This window comes from Drosophila elegans, unplaced genomic scaffold (assembly GCF_018152505.1).
Source record: "Drosophila elegans isolate 14027-0461.03 unplaced genomic scaffold, ASM1815250v1 contig_183, whole genome shotgun sequence".
NCBI lineage: Eukaryota > Metazoa > Arthropoda > Insecta > Diptera > Drosophilidae > Drosophila > Drosophila elegans.
In genome coordinates, this window is record NW_024545550.1 from 10187766 (window position 1) to 10200259 (window position 12494).

At 43.1% G+C, this 12494-nt stretch overlaps 2 protein-coding genes across 2 annotated transcripts; one reads left to right on the forward strand and one right to left on the reverse strand.

The window, feature by feature from the left end:
* Window positions 1–3365: 3365 nt before the first annotated feature.
* LOC108144700 lies at window positions 3366–12468 on the forward strand. The gene is made up of 8 exons (XM_017269790.2): window positions 3366–3594; window positions 4467–5448; window positions 5508–6045; window positions 6956–7068; window positions 8146–9267; window positions 9731–10161; window positions 10686–11796; window positions 11859–12468. The coding sequence occupies exons 1-8, from the start codon at window positions 3487–3489 to the stop codon at window positions 12287–12289; spliced, it is 4836 nt and encodes a 1611-aa protein (XP_017125279.2). The 5' UTR covers window positions 3366–3486; the 3' UTR covers window positions 12290–12468.
* Window positions 6155–7345, reverse strand: LOC108144701 (endonuclease G, mitochondrial). Its single transcript, XM_017269791.2, has one exon. The coding sequence runs from the start codon at window positions 7202–7204 to the stop codon at window positions 6272–6274; it is 933 nt and encodes a 310-aa protein (XP_017125280.1). The 5' UTR covers window positions 7205–7345; the 3' UTR covers window positions 6155–6271.
* Window positions 12469–12494: the final 26 nt, after the last annotated feature.

The window sequence follows — 12494 nt, forward strand, 5'->3', positions numbered from 1 at the left end:
CTTCTGCCTTGCAAAATTGTGGTGAATCGCTAAACAAATAAGGCGCAAAAACCTATAAGCAAAAATGCCGGCAAGCTCAGCATTTTATTTACAAAGTCGCAATGGACAAACAAAATATACAGAGAGAGCTCACGCTATTAATATATCGGGAAAATTAATATACAACAAGTCTGAGTGAAATGTGTTTAGTGCGCCGTTTTAGTCAAGTCTAAAAGCATGACTATTTTTATTTTCGGCTGCACGTGTCTGTCATTTTTTTGTAGCCAAACTTACGAAAACAAAAAATAATGGCTAATCAAAATGGGCGATAACTGCCATAAACAAAACTCTACAGATATACGAAGAGGATTTAGAGAGGGAACAAAAGGGGTACAGTTAACATGACGCGCTGCCTGTATAGCCTGTATTATGCATGAGTAAAAGTATATGAATACTTGATACTTGTCTACAAACACCAGAGGTGCGCTTACAATAAACTTGCTTAGTATTAACTTGTTTTAATAAGCAGTTTATTATTTGAAAATATATAAACAAAAATTAGTAGGGTGTCTTTATCGTGCCCAATAAACCAAGTTATGGCTTTATGCTTAGATTTAATTGACATTGAAAGAGTTCGTTTTTTAAATTAAAGTCAAATTTCTTCAATAGAACCAAATTGAGTAAGTGTAGTAATTAATTGAAAGTTGCCCTTTCTATCTACAAAAACGGTAAAACAATTAAATCAGTAAAAAGTTCGGTAAAGTTTTGAAGGTTATATTTTTGTGACCCCAACTGTATGAATGTATTTTTCTTTACCACGAAAACGTGTAACGTATTTTTGCTAATCTTTCAGCACCGAATCACGTGTCATCGATACTGAGTAATGCCGTCGAGTCCTAAAAAATGAGTTTTTATATAATCAATCTTTGTGTTCAGATTTTTTTTCCCCAGTGCGCGATGGAACACAAGTTAAGTGAAACAAAGAAAATTAAGCCATATAGATAGTATTCCAACTAGATTTGATCTAGATAAAATATAGGTGATAAGACGACGTAATTGGTGCGCTTGTGTAATCAACATCAAAAGTTAACGTTCTGCTTGGACAAATATTAGGGGATCAGGGTACAATCTTTCGACAGGGAAAACAGCCGTAAAAAAAAGTGTAGTAGGCAAACAACTAAGAGGATTTCAGACAAAGGCAAAGCAAGATGTCATAAAACAAACACTGGAAATTATATGGTATTACCAGAACAATAGGTGCGATAAGGGATACGATCTCATGTGGTTGAAAAAGATAAGATAAAATCGAGATAGCGGGAGGGATGGAAGACGAAAGAAGCTGCTAGAAAAAGAGCCGATGACCCAATATTGCTGTATATTCATACATACATACAGCCATCTCTCTCTTTCCCACCACTTTATCTCACTTGCCACACAAAAACAAAAACAAAGCAAACTGCAATGGCGAGTGGAATTTTCCCTTGTTTACAGCAATTACTCTTTTGTGTGTATGTGTTTGTGTTGTTATATGACATAACGAATGACCAAGTTTCAGGCAACAAGGGGAAATTAAGAGCTTGGTAAGAAGTCCCGTTTTTCGCAAAAATGCAGCTCCCAAATGCCAATTCCAATAAGAAGGCGAAACAGTAAACAAAGAAAAGAGAAACACACGCACACACACTTGCTTGGGGATTCTCCAATTGGAAGGGGGGTCAACCTGTAAATAAATGAGGGGTTCGGCGTTGCCAGATGCGCAAACATGATGTGTCTTATCCGCTAATTAATTAATAAACAAGACCTGCAAACAAATGAGCTGTTAAAGCGATTATAGAAAGCGGATGCAGTATTATTATTAACTTGTGTTTACAATCAACAAAAGTATCAAAGTGGCGACGAAAGAACGGCAACCCTGCGGGCAGCCATCTTGAGCGGAACACAAAAACAGTAAATAAATAAATCACAATAAAATAAAGTAAAAAATTTAATTTCACAGCTTCAGCTGAAATCAATTATTTACTTTACTTACGAAACGTGCCAGCACACAAACATGGCCACAATTTCCATTTATTTCAGTCGCCGTTCCTTTTGTTTTTGCCTCTGTGTGCGTCACAGATGATTTTACAAAAAAAACATACCAACCCACACAGCTGCACCAGGCTAGGTGTGTGTGTGCGTACGTGAGAAAATAAACCAACACCGTTACACGATATATTAGCAGGTTACACTAAAACTATTGCACTACAAACCATTACAACCAAACCTACTTGCCACCAATTGGAAAGGGGTCGTGGACTCCCTCGCACTATTTCATTTTTTTTCTTTTCACTACAAAATCGACTATGCACTTTTTCTCTTTGTATATGGCATCCAATGGAAACCATTAACTTACAGTTTATTATTCATATTGGAAGGCATTTTCACTTTTAATGGTTGCAACTTAACGCACTGAGAATAAATCGAATCGAACGAAGTTTGACTTTTGTGTTGAAACTGGCTTTTTGTGGGGTGCAAACCTCCCAGCTATTTATGAAGTGATTGTGTCGAAATTTAGTATAAAACTGACAAATATACCACCGTGTCTTTCCTTTTATAGCATTTGCTGCGGGGCCTTTCAGAAGATTTTTGATTGCTAACGTTTGGTCACACTAATTGATATCGATATTTCTATTCCAAAAAAATATATATATTTTTAAATAACAATGTTCCAATTAAAAAAATAAAAATTTTATTTGAAACTAGGTGAGACATATTTTTGAAAATAAGTACTTTGGTAAGGTGGAAGATACACATCATTTTATAATAATAAATTTTAAGGACATTGTAATATAATCTCCTCAAAGTTTCATTTGTTGTGATATTCAGCTATTATAATATCATATTTGCTTAAATAATTAAATATTTAATTTAGTAAAATCAAGTTATTTTAAAACCTAAGTAATAATTATAACTTACAAAAGTTAAAAGGTAGCCCTACATTTTTTTGTATTGATAACATTCAACAATATTTACCTAGGTATGTAACTAGGTTTACGTGAGCCCCTGTTAAGCATATAAAAGAATTATAATTAAAAAAATAACGTAAATTAAATTTTTTTAAAATATGTCAGTTTGATGTTTTTAAAACTTTTAGCATATACAAAAGAAAGATTTAAAATGTTATACAAATGCACATAAATTTAACATTACTTTTGTAAGCACCTTAAACGGCATATGAGCTTCGGCTTGTTGTACTTTTTCTTTTTAATAGAACAGTTTAGAATAAAACACTAAAAAATTAACAGTTAATTTAAAATGAATATTTAAGGGAGTACCCCAATCCTTTTTTTAATATTAAAAAATAATACTAGTATGTATCGATATTATCGTTTTGTCTTCCAGCTCTAGCCGAAACGCGTTTGGTGTAATTTAGGTTCAGTCGTTCGTTCGTCCGTTGGAGCTAGGCAAAATAAATCGGGAAATAAATCTTGGAAAAACGTGCGAATCCGTCAGCCTTTCAACTCGAAAACCATGAGCGCCTTTCCCGGAACGTTCGCGTTCGACGAATATGGTCGGCCTTTCATCATCCTGCGCGATCAGGAGCGCCAGAAGCGCATCACAGGAACAGATGCCATAAAGGTAAATTATATGATTTGCCTGATCCCAGCGGGGGATTCCGCATCCTGGTGGAGCTTAAATTGAGGTTCTCCCCGGGAAAGAGGCCTACTTTGAAGGCAGTTTCCATAAAAGAGCCCCGAGAATGACGCATCGTCAGTGGAACATTCCAGATGTTCTATGAAGCCGGTTCGCAAAGGGCAGACAGTGGGTAACTTAGGTGAATTTGCTGAATATATCGCATCTGAAGAGTAAGGCGGACCTTTAAACATTAATTTACACTTCACTTGCATTGATAAACAAAGAATTTGACAAAAACTAAACTGTCTGGCAGATTTTGAGGTTAAAACGCCGCCCAGATGTTTTTCTTTCATTGCCGGCTGAGTCACGCGCACTGTGAAAAGTTTGGATATTGAAGGAAGTACAATAGAAATGCCTGACAAAGCCAGTTTTCTTACTGTAGCTTTGGTGCCTTAATATGAACTTATTTATCTCTGTTCAAAAACAACAAATCATTAAATTTTTACTTTTAGTTTGTGGGATTCCAATACATCTATAGGATAAAACCATCTGCGGTTGTCTAAACTGTAAAGATTCTTATTGTACAGATTTACAAAACGGCTTTTTGAGCTATGTGCTTATTTAGTTATCTTTAAAAATATTACAGTTATTAGTCAAGTTAAATTAAATACAAAGCTTATACATAAAACACAACATCAAAGCGTTGTTTATTTATATCAATAAGTTCTAGTTCTAAGTTAGCATGATATTGTAATAGGATCTAGGGTCATTAACTTAATTGGATTAATCAAAGAGATATGAATTAATTTAAAACTTCTTTCAATAAGAATTTAAAAGACTATATCTTACTAATTATTTCTGTTTTCCTCTTGCAGACGCACATTATGGCTGCCCGCCAGATCGCATCCACTCTGAAGACCTCGCTGGGTCCCAAGGGTCTGGACAAGATCATGGTGAGCCCCGACGGCGATGTGACAGTGACCAACGACGGCGCCACCATCATGAAGCTGATGGAGGTTGACCACGAGATCGCCAAGCTGATGGTGCAGCTGTCGCAGTCGCAGGACGACGAGATCGGCGACGGTACCACCGGCGTTGTGGTCCTGGCCGGAGCTCTGCTGGAGCAGGCCGAGGGTCTGATCGACAGGGGCATCCATCCCATTCGCATCGCCGATGGCTTCGAGCTGGCCGCCCAGTGCGCCATCAAGCAGCTGGACGCGATCGCCAAGCCCTTCCCGGTGGATCCAAAGAACAAGGAACCCCTGATCCAGATTGCCATGACCACCCTGGGCAGCAAGATTGTGAACAAGTGCCACCGCCAGATGGCCGAGATGGCTGTGGATGCCGTGCTGAATGTGGCCGACATCGAGAAGAAGGACGTCAACTTCGAGCTGATCAAGATCGAGACCAAGGTGGGCGGTCGCATGGAGGACTCGATGCTGGTGAAGGGCGTCATCGTGGACAAGACGCTCAGCCACTCGCAGATGCCCAAGGAGCTGAAGAACGTCAAGCTGGCCATCCTCACCTGCCCGTTCGAGCCCCCGAAGCCGAAGACCAAGCATAAGCTCGACGTGACCTCCGCGGAGGATTACAGGGCTCTGCGCGAGTACGAGCAGGAGAAGTTCACGCAGATGGTCAAGCAGGTGAAGGACGCCGGCGCCACCCTGGCCATCTGCCAGTGGGGCTTCGACGACGAGGCCAACCACCTGTTGCTGCAGCAGGAGTTGCCCGCCGTGCGCTGGGTCGGCGGACCGGAGATCGAGCTGATTGCCATCGCCACCGGGGGACGCATCGTGCCGCGCTTCGAGGAGCTCACAGCCGAGAAACTGGGTTATGCCGGTCTCGTCCGCGAGATGTGTATGTATTGGTTTCCAGCAACCCAGAGGTCTTTATTAATTGACATTTTCTCCTTTCAGCCTTTGGCACGTCCAAGGACAAGATGCTGGTCATCGAGGAGTGCAAGAACTCCAAGGCCGTGACCATCTTCTTGCGCGGCGGCAACGCCATGATCATTGCCGAGGCCAAGCGCTCCATCCATGACGCCATCTGCGTGGTGCGTTCGCTGGTCAAGGACTCGCGCATTGTCTATGGCGGCGGAGCCGCTGAGATCAGTTGCTCACTGGCGGTGGCCAAGGAGGCCGACCAGCTGTCCACCCTGGAGCAGTACGCCTTCCGCGCCTTCTCCGTGGCCCTGGAGAGCATTCCGCTGGCCCTGGCCGAGAACAGCGGCCTGCATCCAATCGAGACGCTGTCGGAGCTGAAGGCCAGCCAGGTGGCCGAGAAGAAGCCCAGCCTGGGCGTGGACTGCATGCTGTCGGGTGATTCGGACATGAAGAACCACAATGTGGTGGAGTCGCTGCACTCGAAGAAGCAGCAGATCCTGCTCTCCACGCAGCTCGTCAAGATGATACTCAAGATCGACGACGTGCGCTCCAAGAACGAAGGCGGCATGTAACGAACCCACTAAAACACCTCACATCAGATCCAGTTTTAGACTCACATCCCCCCCTCTCGCTTGGCTATCTCTTCACGAACACCGCCCTCATCTCTATGTACATCTGTATTAATTGTTTACTTTTATTAATCCACAAGTTCTTTGGAAAAGAAGAAAATTACATTATACAAAGGGGCTATCCCTGGTCAAATACACACTAAAACCAAACTAAGCTGACTACACTGACTAGACTTTCTTGCCGTTGATGGTGGCCAGTTGTTTGCGATTGATTTGGTCGAAGAAGAGCAATCCTGCCGAGCGTTCCACGCTCTCGGGCGGCACCTGGAACACACTGATGGGGGTGTCGTTGCTGATCACCTGGTTGGGCATCACATAGGACTCCATGTGGAGCTTGTGGTCCGGGGATTCGCACACAATGACCTTGTAAAAGTGGGTTGGCACTGCCACCGTGTTGGACCCGATGACCTCGTACTTCACATAGGTCTTGCCATCGTCCTCCTTGTGGGGCAGATAAAGTGGACCCGTGCAGACGTACACATTGGAGTGGCTCTTCGTTAGCTTGCGCACATGCGACTCTAGGGTGTTCCACGCATCCCGATTAAATCCCTGGCCCACCTGTGGCGCCATGTTGGACAGGTAGAAGGTCTCGTCGCAGTGCTTCTGGTGGAGTCGATGATTGCCGGCGGCGGCCATGTGCCCGCGATCGTATCCAGATCGCCGGTAATCCGTGTTCTGTGACCTGAAGAACGGATGGATGCTCTCGTCCTGCCGGAAGTCACATTTGGACCGGTCCACCGCATCGTTCTTGGCCACCGACTCCGCCGTGAGGTGCTCGAACACCCAGTGGGGCACTCGATTCCGCCGATCGTAGGACAGCACATAATCCGAGTGGGATCGCACGTGATCCAGTCCCGGAAAGCCGTACTTCATGATCTGGCCGATCCGTGAGGGAGTCGCCGCCAGGCTGACATTGGCATCCTGGGCGGGAATCAAGCTGGCCGCCGAAACGGTTCCAAAGGTGGGTAATCCCGGCAGGCGGAGAAGGCTATCGGTGGATTCATCATTCCGGTGTTGCCGTTCCACGTGGGTGCCCAGGTAAAAGGCGCCCAGGGCGGTGGCTCCCAGGGCTAGTACGTTGCCCACTCGTCGCCCGCTCATTTCTACGGTTTAATTTATAAATCTGGCCAAAACCACCAGATAACGACCGCTATTGCACAATTCAGGTACTTTAGTGTGACCAGGTTTCAGCTTTCAGAAAAAACTTGTGCCGTTTTGAAAACATGCTGGAAATGCTTTCAAATGTTTTTCAAATTTTGAAAATATGCTAGAAACGTACTGAAACTATACATTTTGAACAAATGTCGATAGCAGGTTTTGGAAGTTTTAAAAAATGGTAACATATATGATAATTTAATAAAATATAAAATTAAAAAACGATGTTTTAGATAATTCTACCACAAGCTTTAGACGGCATTATTCATGTCCTAATGCTGTAAAATAAATGCTTATTTATCTATTCTGTTTATTACCAAGTTATGATTCTAGATGTCTATCGTTAAGGTTTTAAAACTATTTAGAAAGTTGCTATTGATTTTCATACCCTCGACTTCGGAAAACGCTTAAAAATCGGGTTATTTTGTTCAAATTTGTTTTTCGGTGCTCCTTAAGTTTTTTTTTTTACCCTCCGCCCATTTAAAATTTGTAAGTGGAATTGGCTTAGAAAGTTATAGATTTCAAAACTGTTTTTACCTTTTCAAGTATAAGCTCAATGGCGAGGTGGTGTAAACCTAAATTCACCTATTGGAACTGTTAGATATTTTATAAAATAATATAATAATTTTTTTAAGTGATTGTCGTTATATTAAGCTATCGTACATATATGCACATTTCCAATACATATGAGTCAAGATCAAGACGGTTTTAGTGCACTTTGTCTCCCCCTCCACTTTATTCGCTTTTGCTATATCTTCAATCGCAGCTCAAAGCTTTGGAAGCCGAGCTTTGTCGATTCCATTTCGTTTCATTCTACCGAGGTTTTATTTGACGAGGTTATCTGTCCGGACTTGTTTACATTGGAACTCGGAACTGGAGCTGATTAGAAGCGAATCTCGGCCAGAGGCAGCATTCAGTTGAAAGTGAAACGCGTGTGGAGAGGATGCTGGATGTGGTGGCTCTACTGTTGATCGCCCTGGCAGTGGGCTTTTGGTTTGTGCGCACCCGATTGAGCTATTGGAGCAGGAGGGGCATTGCCAATGTCCCGGGTCGGTTTCCCGTGGGCAATATGGAGGGTTTCCGCAAAACGAAACACTTCATCGATATTGTAACGCCGCTGTACGAGAAGTTCCGGAACAATGGATCACCATTTGCCGGCTTTTCTATGATGCTACGACCCGTGGTGCTGATCACGGATTTGGAGCTGGCCAAGCATATACTCATACGAGATTTCGCCAACTTTGAGGATCGTGGGATGTACCACAATGAGCGGGATGATCCGCTGACCGGTCATCTCTTTCGGATCGATGGGCCCAAGTGGCGACCCCTGCGCCAGAAGATGTCGCCCACCTTCAGTTCCGCCAAGATGAAGTACATGTTTCCCACGGTTTGCGAAGTGGGCGTGGAATTGGCTCAGGTGTGCCGCGAACTGGCGGATAATGCCATGTGCGGTATCCTTGAGATCAGTGATTTGATGGCCCGCTATACCTCCGATGTCATCGGTCGCTGTGCCTTCGGCGTGGATTGCAATGGCCTCCGGAATCCCGAGGCGGAGTTCGCCATAATGGGCAGAAGAGCCTTTTCCGAGCGTCGACACTGCAAACTGGTCGATGGTTTCATCGAGAGTTTTCCCGCTCTGGCTCGCCTGCTGCGCATGCGTCAGATCCATCAGGACATTACGGATTTCTATGTGGGCATCGTCCGGGAGACGGTGAAGCAAAGGGAGGAGCAGGGCATCGTGCGGAGCGACTTCATGAACCTGCTGCTCGAAATGAAGCAGAGGGGTGAGCTCACCATCGAGGAAATGGCCGCCCAGGCTTTTATATTCTTTGTTGCCGGCTTTGACACATCCGCTTCCACCTTGGGATTCGCCCTGTACGAGTTGGCCAAACAGCCGGACATTCAGGAGAAGCTGCGCCAGGAAATCGACGACGCACTGAAATTGCATCAGGGGGAATTCACCTACGAATCCATGCAGGAGCTGCGCTACATGGAACTGGTCATTGCAGGTGGGTTTTATTTTAATAATAATCATAAATATAACAGCTGATACATTTACAAAATTTTTCTAGTGCTAAGTATATTTGTGCTAAGAAGTAAGGAGTTTAACACGAGTTTAATATTATCCGCTAATGCAATCATATTTTTTTTTTTAATATTTTTTCACAGCAAATGTTAAGTTCCAACTACAAAAATGGGCTGATATTTTTGTGACATCATATTAGTTTTGGCTAATTTGGTATAATAGCCAGATTATAATACTTTATGTTAATGTTCTGATTGATCAAAAATATCATAATATTTGGTTTTTCTAAAGAGTGTTTCGTGATAGAACTCTACAAATTATATAATTATGATTTTGTTTACTTATCAAAAAAATGTTAAGCCTTATAAATGTTTACTTATGTTTATCTATTTAATATCTTACCTATTCTATTATTTAAAATAGTGTTAAATCTATTTCCATTCCAGAGACGCTTCGGAAATATCCCATTCTACCCCAGCTCACTCGGATATCCAGGCATTTATATGCCGCCAAGGGTGACCGTCGCTTCTACATTGAGCCCGGCCAGATGGTGCTGATTCCGGTCTACGGGATCCATTACGATCCGGCCTTGTATCCAGAGCCCCACAAGTTTATACCGGAGCGGTTCCTGGCCGACCAACTGGCCCAACGCCCCACCGCATCGTGGCTGCCCTTCGGCGACGGACCCCGCAATTGCATTGGGATGAGGTTCGGCAAGATGCAGACGACCATTGGGCTGGTCAATCTGCTCAGGAGCTTTCACTTCAGCGTCTGTCCGCGAACTGACCCCAAAATCGAGTTCGTCAAGTCCAATATTCTGCTGTGCCCCGCCAATGGGATCTACTTGAAAGTCCAAGAACTAAGCCAACTGAGGAGATAGGGATTCATTTTAGTTTTACATATTATTTTACATGTCATAACACATTTTTTATCAATCTACACGGGTAACTATAGCATTGATTATGGCTGCAGGCGATTCCGCTTTATTATTACCTAATCTAGGTTTTTTGGGGGTCAGACATTTGATTATTTCGTTTTGTCGTCACAGGCATTATCAGAAAGAAATGCGTAAAAGAATAGGTATTTGGTATAAGCATTTCACCAGGCAGTGCCATATTAAATAACTTTTCTTTTCTTTTACAATAAACAATAATTCTCGAGAAGAGTGAACAATAAAAATAATTCATAAGATTTCAAAGCACAAGTTTGTTTGACCAATATAAAAAAAAAACTTTAAAAGCCATTTTTTTTGTTTAAGAGTTTCGCTTAAAGAGAAACTGTGCTTTGCGATTCTCTTGACAAACAAATGTTTACGATTTTATCAGGAGAATTCACACGCGAGCTTGGCGATAGAGATAAAAAAGAGCTTATAAACGTTGTATCATCCCATTGGAATCTCAGTTTAGAGCGGAACGTGAACCAGAAATGTCGCTGTTACTTTCGCTAATCGCGCTTTTAGTGTCGTTGCTTTTATTTTTCGCACGACGACGTCATGGATATTGGCAGAGGAGGGGCATTCCCCACGATGTGCCACACGCACTCTTCGGAAACATCAAGGACTGGCCCAATAAACGACACATTGCCCATATCTTTCGGGACTACTACTTCAAATACAAGGGCTCTGATTATCCATTCGCCGGCTTCTACTTCTTTTTCACACAAACTGCTGTGGTGACCGATTTGGAACTGGTCAAGAGGGTCATGATCAAGGACTTTAAACACTTCGAGAATCGGGGTATTTTCTACAACGAGATCGATGATCCGCTTTCAGCCACTTTGTTCAGCATTGAAGGTCAGAAGTGGCGGCATTTGAGACACAAGCTGACACCCACTTTTACGTCCGGCAAAATGAAACACATGTTCCCTATAGTGGTGAAAGTTGGAGAGGAAATGGATAGGGTATTCAGTGATAAAACTACTTTGGGTGAAAGCCCAGTTCTAGAGGTTGTGGATCTGGTGGCACGTTATACCGCCGATGTAATAGGTAACTGCGCCTTTGGTCTGAACTGCAATAGTTTGCACGATCCCAAGGCGGAATTTGTGACAATTGGCAAACGGGCGATCACCGAACATCGTTATGGAAATATGCTAGATATATTTCTATTCGGCTTTCCCAAGCTATCGCGACGTTTGCGCCTAAAACTAAACATCCAGGAGGCGGAGGACTTCTACACGGCAATCGTTAGGAAAACCATTGACCACAGATTGAAGACCAACGAGAAGCGGAATGACTTTATGGACAGCCTGATTGAAATGTATAAGAATGAGCAGGCTGGCAACTCCGAAGATGGGCTTACGTTCAACGAGCTCCTCGCCCAGGCTTTTATCTTCTTTGTGGCTGGGTTCGAGACGAGCTCTACGACCATGGGATTTGCTCTCTACGAGTTGGCCCGCAATCAGGGTGTTCAGGATAGACTCAGAGAGGAGATTAACAATGTTCTAGAAAAGCACAACAACGAGTTCACCTACGAGGGAATCAAGGAAATGAAGTATCTGGAGCAGGTCGTCATGGGTGAGTTTTCTAAAGTTTAACTGTGTTCTTAAGTAAAAATTGACTATTGCTTTTGCTTACAGAAACCCTTCGAAAGTATCCCGTGCTGGCACATCTTACGAGAATGACCGAGACCGACTTTTCGCCGGAAGACCCAAAGTATTTCATTGCCAAGGGTACAATCGTTGTGGTCCCAGCTCTGGGCATTCACTATGATCCGGATATTTATCCCGAACCGGAAAAATTCAAGCCAGAACGCTTCACCGACGAGGCAATCGCTGAGAGACCGTCGTGCACCTGGCTTCCATTTGGCGAAGGTCCCCGGAACTGCATTGGTTTGAGATTTGGACTAATGCAGACCTGTGTGGGATTGGCCTATCTGATCAGGGGCTATAAGTTTAGTGTGGCCCCGGAGACACAAATACCCATGAAGATAGTCGTGAAGAACATTTTAATATCAGCTGAGAATGGTATCCACCTCAAAGTCGAGAAGCTTTCTAAGTTAGATTTTTAAAATGAGGTTCCATTGTACTATAAACTAAAGCTAAAGTTAACTTATTCGCTGCAATGCATATTTCTGTAAAAACTTGTTAAACGCTCTGCAAGACTTTAAAAGTACGACAAGATAAGTTCGATGAAGGATAATATTCAGTGTACAATAATAATCTTTTCCTAATAAATGTCGTAGTAAAACGTTTAGTTTAGTTTAGAGAATGACG

Excerpts from the sequence above, each read along its gene's own strand:
- LOC108144700 (XM_017269790.2), top strand. The coding sequence starts at position 3,487 with ATGAGCGCCTTTCCCGGAACGTTCGCGTTCGACGAATATGGTCGGCCT. Across the intron at positions 5,449-5,507 it reads CGGTCTCGTCCGCGAGATGT|CCTTTGGCACGTCCAAGGAC; the intron begins GTATGTATTGGT and ends TTCTCCTTTCAG. Across the intron at positions 9,268-9,730 it reads CATGGAACTGGTCATTGCAG|AGACGCTTCGGAAATATCCC; the intron begins GTGGGTTTTATT and ends TTTCCATTCCAG.
- LOC108144701 (XM_017269791.2), bottom strand. The coding sequence starts at position 7,204 with ATGAGCGGGCGACGAGTGGGCAACGTACTAGCCCTGGGAGCCACCGCC.